Consider the following 20,733-nt stretch of genomic DNA (forward strand, 5'->3'; position numbering starts at 1 on the left):
TCCTTGGAGCAGTTTCACATTAAACGCCACAATATGCTTTGGATAAAAGGAGCTCTAATTATTTCTCCAAAAATTATCCTAATTTTGGTTACTCCTAAGTTATCAATTTTGTTATGAGACCAACTATTTATTCATATAAATTGTTGGATTTCTTCTATGGAGGACCTCCATAAAACTACAATGCAAATATAACTTGTGGAAATTCGAACTGTCAAATTTGCAGTGAGAACTTGAAGTACATATGATAGAATGGAGTTCATTACTTTGAGGCAGCTAATACAATTGTGTCTTCCAAGATATTGTCCCATGAATACTCAAATCCAAAGCTTAAATTTGATTATTTATATAGCTCTTAAAAAAAAAAAAAAGAATTACATTCAAAGAAACTAATACTAAAAGTATAACTATTACAAAATACTAAAACCAATGTCAAGATGGAAAAGTGTATAAAGCTATATCTTAGCTAATTTGAATCATATAGGATACTTCTAGCAGGAGTAGTAAATCCTAATGACAAATTCTTTCACTTAATATATATATTTATTAAGTGAAGCAATAAAATTCCTAAAATAATTTGGCTACTTTCAATGAAAGCCGTAAGTCCAGTCTTTAGGAGTAATAGTTAGATAACAACCTAGCTCTAGACCCCTTAATTGGACCTCTTAGCCTATAAGACTAAGTTGTAAGACCCGCTATTTTGGGCTACTTCTAAGCGAAGCAGTAAGACCCGCTTGTTAGGGAACTTCTAAACGAACTACCCTAAAACTAAAACTCAAATCCCTTAAATGGGCCTCTTAGCCTATAAGACTAAGTTGTAAGACCCGCTATTTGGGCTACTTATAAGCAAAGCAATAAGACCCACATGTTAGGAAACTTCTAAATGAACGACCCTATAATAAAAAAATAATAATTAAATCACTCGGGCCACTTAGCTTATAGGGGTTAAGTCGTAAGACCCATCACTAGGCAACTTTTAAGGAAGCCATAAGACCTACCCAACCAAAATTTTTCAGGCCACCTCTAACAGAGGCCGTAAGTCCCACTATCGAGGTCACTTTCAAATGAAACCCATAAGCCCCTATCCAAATCAAATCATACGGGCAACTCCTAATTAGAGCCGTAAGCCCCAAACTAAACAAATTAACGGGCAACTTCTAAGGAAGCCATAAGCCCCAACTCAAACTAAACTAAATTAAAATTCACACATCTCCACTTCAGTCTATTCGGGATCCCTGAGAGGAGGCAACCCATGGCTGCTAATCAGATTCCCTGGACACTACAACCAATGGTTGTTAGTGTTGGTAGACTGAACCCACAGTATGCCCGGGATGACGGAACCATGGGATCTTGATCGGGTGTACTTTCATACCCCCATAACTAAATTTAAATATCTATTGCACATTCTCACACTTCTTGTACAAAGCTAAGTATATTTCATCCTTAATCGAGAGTGCTCTTCTAATGCGTTAGGAGGGATAATTAACTATGAGGGCTTGCGCTCATAGGAAGTAGAACTCAGATCTAAATAAACCCTGATATTACTCTCAGGGGAAATCTGGTTAATTGTTAAATTCAATCTACCTCTAGAAAAATTAAAGAGAACCCATAAGTTCGTGAGAACAGGGTTCGCAATCTTTTTTAAATTTAAGATGATTTTTTTGGAGCGAACAGATTTCTGGCGACTCCGCTGGGGAATACTTCTCTCTCCATCTTTGGATGAAATATATACATATATACATATATATACATGCTTTTTCATGAAGTAATATTTTCTTGTGTAATAGAAATCAGGTTGACTCTAATCCCTGTAAGTTCTATTGCAGTTACCGAAATGTCGCCTGTGAAAAGTATGATGACTATCATGCTTGGGGAAGGATCACGCGTCCAGTTCCCCCAAACTGTGATAGATACTGGTCGAAATGGTGCCACACTGCAATTCGGAACTGTTTCTGAAGTGTTTGAATTCCTTCCTGGTGAAGCTGCACCAAATAGGGAGATGATGACTCAGAATGCTATTGCACCAAAACCTACTGTATTTTCAAGATTGTTAGTTGCACCTACTGTAGCCCCTCTGGCAAAGAAGAAGGCTTTTAATCCCAGGGCAAGACAAGTTACTGCTGATTATGCTGACCGAAATGTGAACAAATCTGCTGTTCACTACAAGAAGCCTAATACTGATAAGGCTTTCAACATCAACAATAAAGTGCCCCCATTGGCCAAAGGAAGGGCTCTCGAGCCTAAGCTGAAATCTGTTATCATTGATATGACCAATATGAAGAGGAATGAAGCTGAAATTCCTGAGAAAGCTATTTTCATTTATGGGAGGTACGATGCTGAAGCCTCTACCTCTGGTGTCAAGCTGTCAAGAAAGGCCAGAAGGAAAGCCAATGCTCATCTTAGAGCTAATGGATGGGTCAATATTCCCACCCCAAATCAGCAACCACTGCCTCAACCGGAGGCAAACATACCCATTCGTAATGGTTTCGAGCCATTAAGATGGGTGAAACGTAATAATGCCCGAGGTGAGTTGAAGAAGTCTTTCTGGGAGACTTCTAACCAACCACTGCTGCAACCAGAAAAGAAAGAATCACTCTCTTCCCATCTTCACAAATTATTAAAAGCAGTGAAGAATAAAAAGCTGATAAGGGATTGGAAGAAGTTGTTGAATGAAGATCTCGTTCCAACTTCAAGAAATTGTTGGAAGAATGAGGTTTCAAATAAACCTTATCGAGGAAGTAATAGGGTCCTTCCTCATTTCTTTAATCCAAAAGTTATGGAGCCTGGACAACATCTAAAATTTAAAAGAAAGCAAATAGGAAAATCCCACGGTAGTCTTCTCCATGAAGGCTACAGACAAAGACCCCTTCGACCGTATTATAGGTCGATTCCTTCAAAGGAACTTGTCGGTCCGAGTAACCGATATTACCCTATGCCTAGGGTGAATTATTCGAAGTTCAATGGAAAGAGCCAACGGGTTTGGATACCAAAAGAATACAAACAAATGAATATTTTTAAAGGCAACCATGAAATCCAAGCTCGTAAAATGTCGCCGAAGAATTGTGATCAAAGGTCACATTCTGAAAAGGAATCCCCTGTCAGGCCTACCCTAGCTGATAAAGAAAAGGCTGTTATGTATGAAAGCAGCCCTGATTCTCCCATAATCCACTGGAAGTGTCGAAATTGGCTAGAAGAAAAATATGAAGTCGAAGATGACTGCAATGTCAATCATTGGGATGAAAATGATACCATTGAATAGTATCAGTTATATACAAAATTCAAAAATCATGAAGAATGAGTTGATTTCATTTCCAAATGAAGCAGCGCAGTGGTTCCTCAATAACGTGGGGACCCCCACCATTCAAACTACGTGTGAAAATGATGAGAATGGCGAATCGAGCAACGCGCCACTTGAAGGGTCAAACAATCTCTAATTGTCAAACAGATGATGTCATTCTGATCAGAACATTGAACTCTGTTAGGTCGAGACCCCTCGCAGTCAAACCGGATGAGATCGCCCAAAAGGGACGACCGACACCCAAAATTAAAACATGGCGTTGATCAAACGATGTCGGATTGACAAACGGATGGCACCGTTGCGTCCGAAATGTCGTCGTCATTAAGTGTCTATATTTTATTTGATCAAATTGGATTATTTGAGATGGTGTTGCAAATTTCAAAGACGATCTAAATATGATGCGAAGGCATGCATATTACAGAAATTCGCCTCTACGGAGACGACATGATGTTGGATTGCCAAACGAATGGCACATTTGCGTCCGGAACGTCGTCAACATTAAGAGACTATATTTATTCGATCAAATTAGATCGTTTGAGGTGGTGTCGCAAATTTCAAAGACGATTCAAATATGATGCAAAGGCACGTGTTACAAGAGAAATTAATCTTGTCGGTGACGAAATGACGTCCGATCGCAAAACGGACTACGCCGTTGCGACTGGGATATCAGCAATACCCTAAATGCACTACCAATTTGTCTAATTTCTATATTCAAGAAAATGACACGGACTCCAAAGAAACTACATAAATTTTAAGGCGATTGTATGTATTTCGAGGAAATACACGCGGATCAATATGAGTTCGAACGATTGACGCATAACAGATATTTCATATTAACTAATAATAAAAACGGATCATCACTGTGAATACTAAACTAATAAAACTTCAATAAAAATATCAAAGTCAATAGAAATGTCAAATTCGAAATCAATGCTAACCTTGTTTTATCAGAAAACTCTGCTCAAATCTTGTGAAAATCTGCTGAAATTCCGCTGAGAAGCTATGTTGAGAAGACTTTTGCTCAGTCGATCACGCTCAAATCTCCCTCGTTGATATGAACAAAAAATGAAGTTTTAATAGCTCAGGATCTCTTGCTCAAGAATGGTTGTTCTTCCTCTATCCACTTAAAAAACCCAAGAACTGCTACTCTCCTCCCCTGGATTCAACCACAAGCTTTCTTCATATCCAGCCAACCAACTACTTGCAGACCTTTCTCCCCTTCTTCGCCTCCACGCACACTTCTCTGCTCAATCTTCCCGCTAAGCAAACCTCCACACCATTCTTGCCTCCTAGCCGCCATAATTTGTCAGATTTCCCTCACTGGTTCGGACTCCACTTCACTCCACACAACCTTCTTCCTTCGCACGCAAGCCTCACGCCTTCAAGGTCTGATTTCTCTCAAGATCCCAGTTCGACAAACCCTTTTATCTAGTAGCTTTGCTATAACTTTTAAAATTATGGCTGAAAGCCTTCAGAATTATAGTACCGAATCTTGTTCCACTTTCACGTGAACATTGTCAAATTCCATATAAACCCACACTTTCTCTTGCTATAAGACAAACTTTCACTACAAGACAAATTCTTTTTTTTTTGGACTGAATCAGGCATTAACGACTTTTTTTTAGCTTTAATAGAAAGGAGTTAATCAAGTTTTCTCTTCCTTAGCTATTAGTTATATGAAATTAAATCTCTCACTATAGTCATAAGGAGTTACTCCATCTACACACTTTACCTTTGATAATTTTCTTTTCTTTTAGTTAATTAATTAAGATATTTTAGATAATCTATTAATCAAAATAAATGATTTACAAAGTTGGAAGTATAGAACTCTACTTTAATTTTTTTTTTTAGCAATATGTTATTAGTTATTACTTCTATTAACAACACCAACTTTTTTTTTTAGTTATAAATATTTTGTTCTTTATTGTTAGTAAAAAAAAAGAGGGGGAAGCCATATTAACATATATGTTATATAGCCTTTTTTGTTCTTATTACCTATAGCAGCAAGTCTATCTTCCCTTCAAAATCCAAAAAGTAAATTATTTTTTTTAGTATTTTTTAATTAGTCAATTTTGTTGTTATACATATAAAGTTCAATTAGTATTTAATTAGTCCATTTGCTATCATATGTATGTGCGTGCTATTCTCTATGCATAAATATATATGTTATTCTATGTATATAAATATATATATTTTTAAATTTATGATTTTATTAATTTCTATTAGATTTATGTATATACTTTATTATGTTAAAGTACTTAAAAAAATGTTGTTAGTTTTCAAAAAAAAGTGTGAGATTATTTTAAAAAAAAAGAGATTTTTGTGCATCTCATTGTCATCGTCAACCATCGCGAAGGTATAAATTCCCAACTCATATTCTCGTTTCGAAGTTCCAAATAGCCCATACACGCTTTTCTCTAGCGTGGTGAGAAGGGAACCTGGTGCGGCGCCTACGACGAAGCAGGCAATCATTTAAATCTCTTTCTTAACGTTTGTGTCGAGCAGGAAAACTGCTCATATATGCTTTTCTCTAGCATGGTGGGATGGAAATCCGGTGCGACGCCTATGGCAAGACAGGGATATTCATAAGTACTCGCTCACGGGAAAATGACTGTGTTTTTCTTGCAACAAATACTAAAGACCCATACACGCCTTTTTTTGGCGTGGGATTAAAGAATTTCACAGTCGCGGTGTCCTCGTCTGAGGGCACCTACCGTACACGCTTTTCTTTAATGTGGCGGGAGGCCCAATTTTCCATAGTTTTTCCCCTAAACGGGGGAGACGCCGGGAGGCTGCCGAAATTTCGGGTGAACATGCAACTAATTTGGGACCTTATTGAATATCAAATGAACTTAATTGAACTCATGAAACTGATATTTGAGCTTGAACGAACTCAAAGGACAATATGGGACATGCAAACTGAACTCGAACTCGAACTGGAACTTGTACTTGGACTTGGACTTAAATGAAATGAATTTAAACATGAAATGAATTTGAATGCAAGAAAGGATTTAAACATTAACATGAGACTTTTTGAACTTGGCTTGAACCAAGTGAGAGGGACTTATGAATTTGAAAATGATATAGAGTGCTTTAATTAAATTTGAACATAAATAAAAAAATACAAAAGGATAAGTTATAATTTGAACCTCATTTGATCGTGACTTGAACAAAAATGATGACTTATAATTTGACCAACGAGGACTTGAATCAAAGCTCAACCAAAAGAACTTGATTCAACCTGACTTGAATAATTGAATTCAAGCAAAGTTTGTTGATTGCCCGGCTGTCGATGCACATGTACCATTGATCATCTTTCATTGGGATAAGGAAAGTATGTACGACACAAGGGCTTAGACTCGGTTGGATGAATTATTTGTGCATAAGATCATTGACCAACTCCTGCAAAATGTTATGTTCTTCCAGACTCAATTTATAATGTGGCAAATTTGATAAAGTACCTGATGGGGACATCAAAGCTTGGAGGGTTTATCACCATAGAGGCCGGAGATCTACGACCTTGTTTAAGTCTTTATATTTTTAGTTTCATATGTTGTAGGAGATTTATATGGTGTTATTTATTTTTAGTCTTTTGTGTTGTTTGGCCAATGACCTTATTGTCTTTTATTCATTTCATATTTTGGTGTTTATATATATGGCCCATTATTCTTTTGTAAGAATAATGAATATTTGATATAAAATTTATGATTATATATTTCCTCTTCTCTTGATGAATTGAGTTAGCATGTGAAGTCCTTTGGAGAAAGGCAAAGAAATATCCAACAGCTTGTGAGCTCTTTGTTGATATCATCTCCCTCTCTATCTCTTCTCCTCCTTCCCTAGCCATCCAATAATCCCCGCCGCTACAGCAACCTACTACCCTCAACCCACCACCTCCTCTCTTCCTTCCATTATACCTGCCTCCACCTTCTCCCCAACACCCTAGACCCTTAGGCTTCCCAATCTTGTAATTAATTCACATTAATTGAATATTTGTCTCAAATAATTGTGACCTTTGGGAACCCACAACATCTTTAACTTTTCTCTCTTCCCAAAGCAACCACTTTAACTTTTCATTTTCCCAAGCCGACTAGTTCCTTTCCCAAGCAAGCTACATTTAATTCTCTCTTCCCAAGGCAACCACTCAACTTTTCCTTTCCCAAGCCAAATACTTCCCTTCCTAAGCAAGCTACATTAAATTCTCTCTTCTCCCAAAGTAACCACTTAAACTTTACCATTTCCCAAGCCAAATACTTCCCTTCCCAAGCAAATCACATCAACCATCTCTCTTTCTCAAGCAAGTAACTCTACCTTTTTACCTCCCTAGCTGATTTCTCCACTTCCAAATCCTCATATAGCTGAAAGTTTCTTTTCCTCCTCACTAATCTACCTTTCGAAGGAAACCTAACATCTACTTTTGCAACGAGGACATCGATTTATCAAAGAGTAAGGATTTCAAGGGGAATCCAAGGAGGAACTAGCCGTCATTTCATCTAGGACTCCATTCCTCCCATTCATGAGCTAAGTATCAAACCCTTCCCTTGTTATCTTCTCATTTCATCTATAGTAGCATCATCTCATATGTGTTGATTAATCTGTCAAGTCCTACTTAAATTTGAGTGATCTGAAACTCTTATAACTAGTCCTTTAATTAAATGTTGGACTTATGCCAACCCATGTTAGCTGGTCTAAATTGATTCACCTATTTTTTAATGCTTAGCCTTTACTTGTGAGTTTCTTGCTATCACATGATCTAATAGTTCAAAATTTTGTAATGTTTATATTTTATGAAGTTTATTTTGCTATCTTTGATAGTGCCGAATGTTGGCCTTTAAAAGAGAAGCATAATACTAAGTTAAGTGTGGCAGAGATGAGGATGCTCAGGTGGATGAGTGGCTTTACCCTTAGAGATAGGATACGAAATGAGCATATACGTGAAAAGGTTGGAGTAGCTCCAATAGAAGATAAGATTAGAGAAAGTCGCCTTAGATGGTTTGGTCACATAAAACGGCGGCCTTGCGATGACCAGGTTAGGAGAGTAGAGGTATTAGATTTGACTTATGTTAAGAAAGGTAGGGGTAGACCTAAAAAGACTTGGTTAGAAAATATTAGGAATGACCTTTCTTTATTAGATTTAAACGAGAATTTGACTTTTAATAGGACACAATGGAGAAAAAGGATTCATGTAGCCGACCCCACGTACTGGGATAAAGGCTTGATGTTGTTGTTGTTGTATTTTGCTATCTTTGATGTTATCTTAGCCTAAATCTCTAATTGTATAACTTATTTCGCTTGGTCCTGCATCAGTAACTCTAGACGTGAACTCAATTTGATGTTGTATTATCCTTAATGGAGGAAAAACATACATAAGTTCAGATACCCCAATGCCCTGAAATTATTTTAATAAAGTTTGAACTATTTTTGGTGGCTATTTTGAATTTATTGAAGTAAGCTTTTTTGTGACTACTAAGGAAAAAAAAGAAGCGCTGAGCTAGCATGTAGAAGTGTTAAACCAGATATAATGTTACGAGCTAGTTTATTTTTCCCATTCTTGGCAGATGATTCCATAGAATTTGGTAAGAGATGTAGCCTTTTAGCCTTCCAATCAAATGAATAAATGTTTTGTCGACCATCATATAAAGCTCCACTGTCATATTGCCAAGGCCGACCAATAATTATGTGGCATGCATCCATATCAAGGACGTCACATAGCACTTCACAAGAGTATTGCTTTCCAATTGATAACATCACTTGGCACATTTTTGAAACAGGGATGTCTATTCCTCACTTCATCTAGCTTATTTTATAAGGTTGAAGGTTTTTAGTGGGTTTTAACTGCAGTGTTTGAACTAGTGACCGTGACACTATTTTCGAAGCAGTCATTATCTATTAATAGATCTCATATTTTCCCATTGTTTGTGCATCGTGTGTGGAAAATGACATTTCATTGTGAGAAAATTGGTTGTTGAGGCACTACCAATAGCTTCTCTAAGATACAAATTTCAGTTTCACCTTTATCTGCCACAATGTCTTCTGTTTTAGCCTCTCCATCATCCTCCACTGCTATAGGATCATCATTCAGTTCACCATCTACAATTTGAATCTATTGTCACTGGGAACATTCACTCGACTTGTGTCCGGATTGGAAACATCTAAAGCATTTAAAATTGGTAGGCTTTGAGTATAGATTTTCTTTTGTTGTGGTGCATTAGCGAGAAGGCATCCTAGTATTAGTTACTAGATTGTTGGCCGAAAGATGTGGTGGTGTTGAGTTTGGTTTACTCTCATGAGATGATGAATTTAGTTCTGAGAGGGCTCACTCAATTGATGCCTTTGTGAATGACTCCTAGAATGACAATTGAGTTGTAATTCAACCTTAAGAGAAAAATTCACATCTTGAGATAAAAACCAAATATAATTTAATTTTAACTTGTCTTGGATGACTTCTTTTAATTCCCCAATGTAATGTACTGCCAGTTCATGGTCGAATTCATGCAGATCATTTCAAGCACTTAATCTGTAAAATTCCTCTACATACTTGCTGGCTAAATGCATTCGTTGGACACAATATTAATATTTTATATAAAGCATATGTTCAAAGTTAGTTGGCAGGAAATGACCTCGCAATAACTACTTTATACAATTCTAGCTTGGGATACAACCCCTCCCTTCAATGTGTCGTGACTATAACAGTCACTGCCACCAAGCGCTCACACCTCCCTTTAAGTGAAAAGCAACGTATTTAACTTGTTTGTTGGGTGCTATTTCCAGATACTCAAAGAAAGTTTCTGCGGCTTGTTCCCAATCTAGATGATCCTCAATATCTTCACATAAAACGAAAAGGAATATCCATTTTAACTCAAAACTCGCTTGAGTTCCTTTGAAATTTGTATTGTGGTCTACACATTGGTGGAAGGATAGGGTATTCCTCCTCTTCGGAGTCAACATCAAATGGCGAAGTAATTCCTCTCCCTTAGAATTGGAAATATCTTGTATGGTTTTTAGGCGTTGCCTTTTTTTCTCATTCCAATAGGGTGTACTGCGAGTTTTTATCGGTATGATTACTAGAAGTACTCATTGCGGATTTGGATTGAATCCACCACACGTACAAATGGCTTTCAATTCTTGCATCATATCAACTGCAAATCGGAAATACTCTGAAGAGAGTTCATCAAATCATTTGGCGACATTATTCTGAGTTGCCCACAAGCCTCTCGTCAAGAGCCATCCAATTACTTCCCTCTTACATGATTTCTCTCTTCCCGACCACAGGCTTTGATAACAACTTTATGTATATTTCTTTAAGAGATAACAGTAAGCTCCCGGGGAAGCACGAAGAAAATGAAGCATATAAGACGTGTATTCTATGGAAAAGGAATATAACATGTAGTACCTACTTCTTACCTTTTCCCCATATATGTTCTATCATATTTTCCTAACTATATCTATCTCTTGTTTGCAAAAGGTGATATTGTACTAATATAACTAAAAAGGATAAAAGCTGAAATTGGGGAGTGAAAGAAAAACGGAAAACAAACATAAACATAAATATTGTAATTAAAAGTATTTAAGGGTAAGGAGTTTCTTTGCTTATAGTGTGCCAATGCTGCATCAGTTGTTCTCTTAGAAATTGATAGATGAGGGCACAATACAAGATATTTTCAACTTATCTAATGTTTGAGCCTCAAAACTAAAATTAGTTTAAAGAGCGCATGATACGTAAGAAGAAAAGGTGGGGAGAGAGGGGTTAGCAAAATGAGAATTAAGAGAAATTAAAAAACTAAAGTCCTAATTATCTATAGAAAACATTAATCATAAGAATCTATACAAGAAAATGCAAATTTATTCCATAGATCATAGGGAAAACTTGACTAGACAAGACAATTCGAAAGTTTTGCATGAAAAAAATTTGCATCTTGTAAAACATAATTGTCTAAAATTATCTAACTGTAGCCTTACAAAAAGGTTAGAACTATCTTGTTGGTCAATAAGCATGCCTTGTCTTCTGATCAATTTCTGCTCAGAATATTCTAAGTTAAATTTTTTTTCCTTTTAAATACTTCTCAGGTGGATTGACATCATTTAAAGTACCTTGAATGGTCTGAGATTGTGCCGATGAACATGCCTTTATATCAAGCTTGCATTTTCGCCAAGCACCACTTGAATCAGAAGATGATGGTGCTAAAATGTTCTTAATCTGTAATTCAATGAAGTCATTCATAAAAATCATTAAATCATTAATGCAGCTCATTATAGAAAAAACAAGAAAAAGGGCATTGCAATTGTTCATTATATGAAATAGGTAAAATTTAATGATATTAATGATATAAATGCATAAAAGTTGTTTGAACCAAAAAAAAAAAACACAAGCCTGCAATAAAGCAGTCACCTGCCATGCATCATAGGCTGCATTGAGTACAAAGAGTGGCGTGCGCAATGTTTGCACTACATATTGTGGAAAGAAGCACTGCAAAAGTATCAATTGCATTGACAATTTGACTTAGAAATTTTTTCAAATTCTACAACTTCTGAAAGAAATTGTTACCAGGCTTGGTGGCAATCTAGCAGTGCAAGATGCTGGTAAGTTCTTTGCAGATCCCTAAACAAAGAAGCAATGTCATGTTAGTATAAGAAAATTAATGTTCCTTGTAATTTAGAATTTGACTACTTTCAAATGTGACATATCGGTATCTGGAATTTTAGTATAGAACTTGTATAGATCAGTAAATGATTGAGAAAACACAACAATTTGAGGGATTGAAGAATTGACAAGTTGTAGAAGAATACATGTGTAACCACAACATCTTCAAAAAATGCTTTGATTCTCTCTACACCAGAAATATCCTTTCTGACATGAAAAACAATAAGTTCATCAGCTGCAGAGCAGCTCTAGATATGCTCATATTTTCATGTGACTGTTCAAATTAGCAAGTTGAATTTGATAATTTCAATATAAGAGGCTGGAACAAGAACTCACGCATTAATGAAGAATCCAGCATCTGAGAAACATTTTACTTTGGTTGTCGATGGAAGAAGATCACGGAATTTGTCACAATGTAATATAGATGCCAACCCACCAGCAGAACAACCAGAAAGAAGAGCCTGCAGACATGTTGTTTATGCTACTAAGAGGGCTCAAATCAAGTAATATTTACTGAATTAAAGAGTTTTCCTCATAGAAAGAAATACATTTTGTGCCTTGTTCATCCCTTTTGCTAGTAGTTCGTCCACAATGGCAAACCAAATTCTAGATCCTCTATAGAAAACATGCTTTGCCTGCATAGTTTGCATTTCAATTCATATTTGCTAAACACATCTAATGAGAAAACTGAGATAACAGTCCAGTGTTTTTGCTCTTGAAAATGAGGAATTCGACAAAGAAAAAAGAAAAAAATGGGAATAAAATGTGAGTTACTCACAGGGTCTACAGCCTCTATATCCCCTGTAAAAGATGAACCATCACAGTATCGAACCTTGACCTTATTCCAATTATAGAAACCTGTGAAAATCTAGTTTAGATTGCAAAAGAAAGAGAATCTAAATCCTCTAGCACAGTAGCATGATATGCAGTTTATGATGATGATTCAATATGAATCAACAACGAGAAGAACATACAAGGGTGTGAAGTTGAAAGAAAGAACAAAAAAAATTAACTTTACAGAAGAAAGATTAAGGAAGAAAGGATTTCTCCTTATTATTCTTTTTCTTTTGAAAAAATTTAGGAGATATGCAGTATGTGGAAATTTTAATCTAGATGAAATTGAAAATGGGACTAATTTTTTTAACCATGATTAAATCAGATTATAATTTTGCATGTTCTTCATTGCATGTTAAGCGTGTAGATGGAAAAACTCTGAAAATATCCAAATTGTGAAGCAATATAAGGACTAAATGTAAGAGGAAATTTCTTTAGAGTTATACACAGCACAAAAATACTGAGATAATTGTATCAACACTAACAATCATTTCCTGAAGATATATTTGTTTAACCAAATACCTCCAAACCTCCAGCAGTTGCAACAAATATAGAGAACAAAATTTTCGACCTAGGAGGATTGCTATCTCCCTCCCGACAACGTGCTTCGAAGGAGTCGATGTCTTTTTGACACTAAGGGAGTATGATGTGGAAGATCATTAGCTAAATAAATCCTTAGGAATAGTTTACCCTTTATTAGCTTAGGTGTATGCTTTCTAGAGTCTTCAATTATACCTATATATACAAGATATTGTAAGGAAGGAAGGGATATTGATGAATATTATGATATTTTAAAGCTTAGTACTTTTGTTTGTAACCTGGATTGGGATTTCCTTCTTGCATCCTCTTCTTCCAACGAGCCAACGATTATCCCGACATCATATACTTCAAAAATAAAGAAAAAGATAAAATTCAGAATAAATTGGATTTGTTCATCATCAGATGATCCATCATTGATGTGCATTTTCGGATCTTTTACTGCAGAAATTCAAAAATCAAGAACCCAGAAATTCGACTTCTGCTACAAGCCAGAAACTCTGTTGGGCTTCTGTCTTCTATCAGAAGCCAGAAATGTGAAAAAGAACCACCCCAGCGTGTGCTTGAAGCCGGAGAACAGAACCACGCCCTTGAAGCCAGAATCCGAAATCAAGACAAACTATTAGAACATAAATAATTACATATAAATATATAATATTTGTTCTACCTATAGTAAGCTGACGCATGTCTCAGCCAGTAGGATTTATCTATAAATGTCTCATACATTCTGTAACAGAGTAGGAAGAATAATAAAGAATTCATTTTACCTTCTCTGTCTCTCTATCCTCTTCGTCTTCTTTAGCTTCTTCTTGAATTGATAGTTCAACATGGTATCAGCAGTCATTCGTTTCTGAGGAACGAAGCAACGCAAATGGCGTCGGCAACATCATACTCGACTGTCAACAGCGACAACTCCGACGTTGCACCTCCCAGATCAAATATTGATCCGGCACTCAAATTTGTAATATCCAATCTCAAATCTATCATTCCTCATCCTCTATCCTCTAATAATTATCCCATATGGAGCAATCAAGTTGCTAAACTCCTCAAGGCAAATGGCTTCGAATGCTTCTTGCATAAAGCCAGCGATCCAGACGAAGCTTCACGGGAAAACGAAGATCCCAATCTTGATCGCACAAAATGGGTGGTTACTGATCAAAATCTTGCTGCGGCAATATGTGCCACGATATCTCCTCAAATCTTGTCGTATGTTGTGCATCTTGAATCTACGACAGCAATCTGGCTAACGCTTCAAACTCGGTTTCAGTCAACTAATCGATCAAAGGCTATACAACTGAAGAATGAACTTCAGAATATTTCCATGAAAAATCTAACTATGAATCAATATCTCACAGAAATCAAGAAACTGGTAGACCAAATTGCGTATGCTGGCGCAAAGCTTGACACAGAAGACATTCTGCATCACATACTGAATGGGCTTCCTCCAGCTTATCAGTCATTCAAAACTACGATACGGGCAATGCAAACTCCTCCGAGTTTAGACAATCTCTACGCGCTACTGATTAGCGAAGAGATTCATATTAACACAGATGCCTTAAGGCATCCGACAAATGTGGATCAGCAGACGGCACTATATACCAACAGGACGCGAGGCAGAAGGGGTCGCGGTCGCTCGTTTTCGACAGGTCCGACTCCGGCTAGACAAAATACTGCTTCAGCTGTCATCTGCCAAATATGCGCCAAGAAAGGTCACACAGCAGACGTTTGTTGGCATCGTATGAATGCTAACTACACCCCGGCGTCGGCTTCTACAAAAGCAAACAATGCACTTCTGGCTACAAAAGATTTATCGTCCACAGACTGGTATCTAGATTCTGGTGCCTCTGCACATATGATCAATACAACTACAAATCTTGACAATGTCAAAGAATACCAAGGAAACGACTCGATCATGGTTGGGGATGGAAGAAAGATTCCCATAGCTCATTCGGGCACGGGTATTCTTCCTACCCCAAACAGTAAGCTTAATCTATCCACGGTTCTTCATATTCCTTCAATTACTCATAATTTACTCTCTATTTCTAATTTAGTTAAAGATAATAACATATCAATAACATTTGATGCTAACGGATTTGTTTTTAAGGATCTTCTGACCAACAAGCAGCTTCTCCGTGGGCACAGTAAGAATGGCATCTATCGCATCTCTTCGCAGAATCTTCACATTACACATCAAGCTATGTATGCCAATCGAACTACATCTCAAGATTGGCATAATAGACTCGGACACCCGCACCATCAGGCAACTCGGCTTATCTCTGATGCTAACAGAGAGTTACATATACCGATACATTTAGCTACATGTTCTTCTTGCAATTCATGTAAAATACATAGAGCTATGTTTCCTTTATCAAATAATAGAAAGCATTTGAGTCTAGAACTTTTACATTCAGATGTATGGGGACCATTCTCGGTCCCGTCTATTCAAGGCTTTAGATATTATGCGATTTTCATTGATGATTACTCTCGATATACTTGGTTATTTCCGCTTACATTTAAATTTGATGTTACCAAAACACTAATCAATTTCATTACTCTTATTGAAAGACAAATGAACAAATAGGTTCGTGCAATACGCACTGATGGAGGGCGTGAATATGTGAACAATCAAATAGCCGAATTTACTCGTTCAAAGGGTATTGTACATCAAATGTCATGCCCGTACACGCCAGAACAAAATGGGATCGCGGAGAGGAAACATCGTCACATTATGGAAACAGCCAGGACATTACTTCACACGGCATCCATGCCGCATTCTCACTGGATGGATGCAGTTCTCACGGCTACATACCTGATTAACCGACTTCCATCTCCCAATACAAATCTTGTGTCTCCTCTACAACTTATGTTTAACACCAAACCTTCATATAAACATCTTAGGACATTTGGGTCCGAATGTTTTCCACTTAACTTGCAGCCGGGTCGCACAAAACTAGACCCAAAGTCGGCACCATGCGTATTCATGGGTTACTCTGAAACTCAAAAAGGATACAAATGCATGAATATTGACACACAAAATTACAATCTCTCGAAATGTATTGTTTAATGAATCGTGTTTTCCTTTTAAACAGAATTCTTTGCATCAACTACCAAATGATGTGATAACGCCTGTAGAACTACTACTACCAACAACCTCTTCACAGATGGCTCGTTCTACCACAACTATACCCAGAAGCTCTACCAACACTGAACAGCCAAGACAATGTCCCAGTCCTCTTCCTGTACGAAGTCAGGAACAAATACCTACACCACAATGCGAAACAAATCAGCCAACGAAACACGGATGCGAACAAGACTTCAAGATGGCATAATCAAACCAACTTGTCGTCTTAATCTTCTTCACACACAGACTAATACAGTGGTACCTGATCCATCAACTTACAACGAGGCATCCAAGCATCCTGTATGGAGGAAAGCAATGGCGGAGGAATTTTTGGCACTACAACAACAAGGAACATGGAGTCTAGTCAATCCTCCATCTAATGCACGTATATTGGGATGCAGGTGGACTTACAGAACAAAATTTCATGCCGATGGTTCGATAGCCCGTTTCAAAGCCCGATTGGTTGCTCAAGGCAATCGATAAGAGGAAGGCCTAGACTACAGAGAAACCTTCAATCCAGTTGCCAAATTACCAACAATACGCATCTTATTCACCATAGCTCTTGCACATGGATGGTCGGTAGAACAACTAGATGTCACCAATGCTTTTCTACACGGAATGCTTAATGAAATAGTATACATGAAACAACCAAAGGGATTCGAGGATAACACGAATCCGAACCAAGTGTGTAGGCTACATAAAGCCATCTATGGCTTGAAACAAGCACCAAGGCAATGGTATACAACGTTCACTTCATACCTCCTCACGTTGGGATTTCAGCACAGCAAAGCAGATCAATCGCTACTCACGCTTCATAAACAGCATATTCGAATTTACTTGTTGGTTTACGTTGACGACATACTCATAACCGGTAACAATTCCAGTGCCATACAAGATCTTCTTCACAAACTCCACCAACGGTTCACTATGAAACACCTTGGCCGAGCAAATCACTTCCTAGGCATTCAAATTAACACGTTACCAGCTAAGTATTTTCTCTCCCAATCATTATATGCGAAATCTATTATTCAACAAGCTCAGCTAAATATTGTAAAACCATTAGCTAATCCCTCTTGTACAAAATTTCCAGAGCAATACCCGGAAACTCCTACCAATTTGGATCAGCAATTATACAGAAAGATCACAGGCGAACTTCAATACCTCACAATTACCCGTCCGGACATAGCTTTTGCTGTCAACATACTCTCACAACACATGCATGATCCGAACAGCCATCATAAACATCTACTCATCTGTCTTCTGCGCTACATCCAAGGAACTCTCGATTTCGGCTTACCCATCACGAGATCAAACTTACAGTTAAAAATGTTCACAGATGCGGACTAGGCAGGTGACCCAATAACCAGGAAATCAACATCCGGCTATTGCATATTCCTGGGAGAAACTCTAGTATCGTGGACGGTCAAGAAGCAATGCACTGTATCACGATCCTCCATGGAATCAGAATATCGTGCGTTGGCAGCGGCAACTGCAGATATGCTATGGACAAAGCGGCTGCTAGCAAACTTCGGAGAAAAACATGATTATCCTATAGATCTCTTTTGTGATAATATGTCAGCAATAGCACTGGCCAACAATCCTGTATTTCATGCCAGAACGAAACACATAGAAATTGATCAAAGATTTATACGAGATCAAATTCAGAACAACAACATCAGACTACTTCCAATCAACACAAGGGATCAAATAGCGGACATATTTACCAAACCTCTCTCCACATCCCGATTCAGATATCTCAGATCCAAACTGACAATTGCTCAAGAATCGTCAGTTTGAGGGGGACTATTAGAACATAAATAATTACATATAAATATACAATATTTGTTCTACCTATAGGAGGCTGACGCGTGCCTCAGCCAGTAGGATTTATCTATAAATGTTTCATACATTCTGTAATAGGTGAGAAAGAAAGAAAGAATTCATTTTAGCTTCTCTGTCTCTCTATCCTCTTTGTCTTCTTCTGCGCCTTCTTGAATTAATATTTCGACAGTATCAACCATATGAGAGAAATGAAAGGAGATAGTAAGGAAAAGGAGGAGGAGAAGAAGGAGAAGAAGGAAAAGAAGGAGAAGAAGGAGAAGAAGAAGAAGAATAAGAATAAGAAGAAAAGCAAAAGGAGAAGAATGGGATGGAGGAAATATACCTGCTGTAGATGAGGAGATCTCAGCTACAGTTCGCGTGAGTGAGGCTACGAGGAGTGAGGGATCGTCAGGTTCGGTTCTGGAGCTCGCGGACTAAAGGAAGAAGAGGGGCAAGGGCTTCCGGCCTCTAGACTTGAACCAAGAGAAAGAGGATGGGGGAGAAATCGCCTGAACTTCTTCGCACCAGACACAGACGGAAGAGAAGGGAGGATTTCCGCCTGGGATGCTGGAATGCCAGCAATCGGAGCCGAAGGACTTCGATCTAGTCCTCTTAGTGCCCGGATATACGAATAGGGAGAATGCGTGGAGCTACTCTTTGTTTCAATTAAAGCTCCTTTGAGATCGTTTAATTAACTAAATAAATAAATTTGAACAACATTTTAAATACTCGGATTCTTAAATAAACAAACTTAAACACTAATGTGTTCGGCTCATTTATGTTCGCGAACAACATCATTTGAAGTTTGTGAACAAGCTCGTCATTAAGCTCGATTCGTGTTCGATTTTGAACTCATGAATAAGCTCGATAAAAATAATTAATATTTCACTATAGAATTAATAAATATAAATAATCATTATCTTTGTTACATAGACAATTGATTTTATTATAAATGCGTTTGTTCATAGATATGTTCATGAACGTGATTGATTGATAGTTAAAAAAATTCGTTAAATATGTTCGCGAACAAGCTCGATAAACACTAAACGAACGAACATGAACTGAACATGAACCAAACATGAACACTCCTTAATTTAAATGAACCAAACATGAACAGAAATGCTAAAGCTCGAACAAACATGAACAAGCTGATATTAAATGAACACAAACATGAACACTCACATACTCGGCTCGGCTCGGTTCGTTTGCAGCCCTACTGGGAATAGGGGAAACTGAAGCATTGTGGCAACGACAGGTCTTGGGTCTTGGAAAAATCGTGGCCATCTGATTCAATTTCTTGATCTAGAATTAGAATTCAAATTTATTAAAAAGCATATTGGGGTTTAATTAGAATTAACTTGGGCTGATTTAGGTCAAATTTGAGTTCGAATCGAATTCAATTTGACTCAAATTAAGTTGATTTGGTCTCAATGTGGCTCGACTACACTAATCGTACAAACATCAAACTTAAACCGACACCGGTTTGACTCAGATCGCTATCAACGGGACTCGAAGGCATTGATCGAGTTTAATTAAACTTTATCGAGCCTGATTCAACTCAATTCGAGCTGACTCGAGCTCGAATTGAGCTCGACGGGGTTCAATTAAATCAATAAAGGACCCTTGAGGGCACTCATACAAAAATCGAGGTCAACAACACTGTTGTGGAAGGTTTGGTGGCATCACAACTTTGAGCTTTCTATTTTTAGCAAAAATAATTTGGTTGTTGAACTACTGGTGGAGGTGTTACAATGTCATGCTCCTATAGGGCACGCAAGATTAAGCACTACAGCATTAGGCTGAAATTTTATATTAAAGTATACATTCTCACTATTTGAAATTCATTTTTCTCCCTTAAGATAGCTGACTAGAGAGGAGGATTCTAGGGAAAGAAAGCTAGGATTTAGGTGACTCTAGTCCACTTTCTGCTATTGACCCAGTTCTAAAGTTATTTGACTCGAGATAGGTTATATTTTGTCTATGTCATTTTTCAAAAATATGAGAATTTTAAGATTTTCCTAATTTAAATTATAATTCCATTGGGAAAAAATAGTAATAACGTTATACCTTCAAAACTTTCATGGCCTAACTTTTTTTATGTTATAGATACAATAGTTCTTGACAATTAGATTTTTTTGAAAATTTTCACCGGGCAAATTAAAAAATGTGGGGTTTCTGGCAAATTAGAAAATAATTCTGGTCCCAAAAAATAAGACTATAGTATGAAGAAAGCTTTAAAATAGTATTTTGAATAATCCCTAATAATATAGTAATATTCTAAAATTCTGAAAATTTTACTTAGTAGATAGTTATGTTGCCTACCATTAAAGTATTATGTGAAATTCTAGAAGTAGTTTATTTACATTTCTTTTACTATAATACAATGATATATGCTTATATACTTGAGTTTTATGATTATGAGGAGATTTGATATGTAGTGGAAGTTTTATTTTAAAAGTTTTATTCTGGTGATAATGTACAGCA

At 37.1% G+C, this 20,733-nt stretch overlaps 1 protein-coding gene and 1 long non-coding RNA gene across 6 annotated transcripts in view; both read right to left on the reverse strand.

Annotated features, from left to right (window-relative positions):
• Positions 1–20,733, reverse strand: part of LOC110113687 (pectin acetylesterase 11-like) — a 51,038-nt gene that overhangs the window by 23,603 nt on the left and 6,702 nt on the right. For all 5 annotated transcript variants that reach the window (XM_028695354.1, XM_020846356.2, XM_020846359.2 and 2 more), the window contains 7 exons: positions 12,715–12,794; positions 12,485–12,571; positions 12,273–12,397; positions 12,083–12,143; positions 11,841–11,894; positions 11,685–11,762; positions 11,387–11,492 (listed from right to left, as the gene is read on the reverse strand). In XM_028695354.1, the coding sequence (XP_028551187.1) occupies positions 11,387–11,492; positions 11,685–11,762; positions 11,841–11,894; positions 12,083–12,143; positions 12,273–12,397; positions 12,485–12,571; positions 12,715–12,794 (591 nt within the window). The remainder of the gene's footprint in view (positions 1–11,386; positions 11,493–11,684; positions 11,763–11,840; positions 11,895–12,082; positions 12,144–12,272; positions 12,398–12,484; positions 12,572–12,714; positions 12,795–20,733) is intronic.
• Positions 18,148–18,876, reverse strand: LOC114579769. The gene is made up of 2 exons (XR_003700936.1): positions 18,593–18,876; positions 18,148–18,415 (listed from the first exon to the last, which is right to left on the reverse strand). It is a non-coding gene; the product is annotated as an uncharacterized LOC114579769 (long non-coding RNA).

Source organism: Dendrobium catenatum, unplaced genomic scaffold, assembly GCF_001605985.2.
Source record: "Dendrobium catenatum unplaced genomic scaffold, ASM160598v2 fragScaff_scaffold_624, whole genome shotgun sequence".
In the NCBI taxonomy this organism is placed as follows: Eukaryota; Viridiplantae; Streptophyta; class Magnoliopsida; order Asparagales; family Orchidaceae; genus Dendrobium; species Dendrobium catenatum.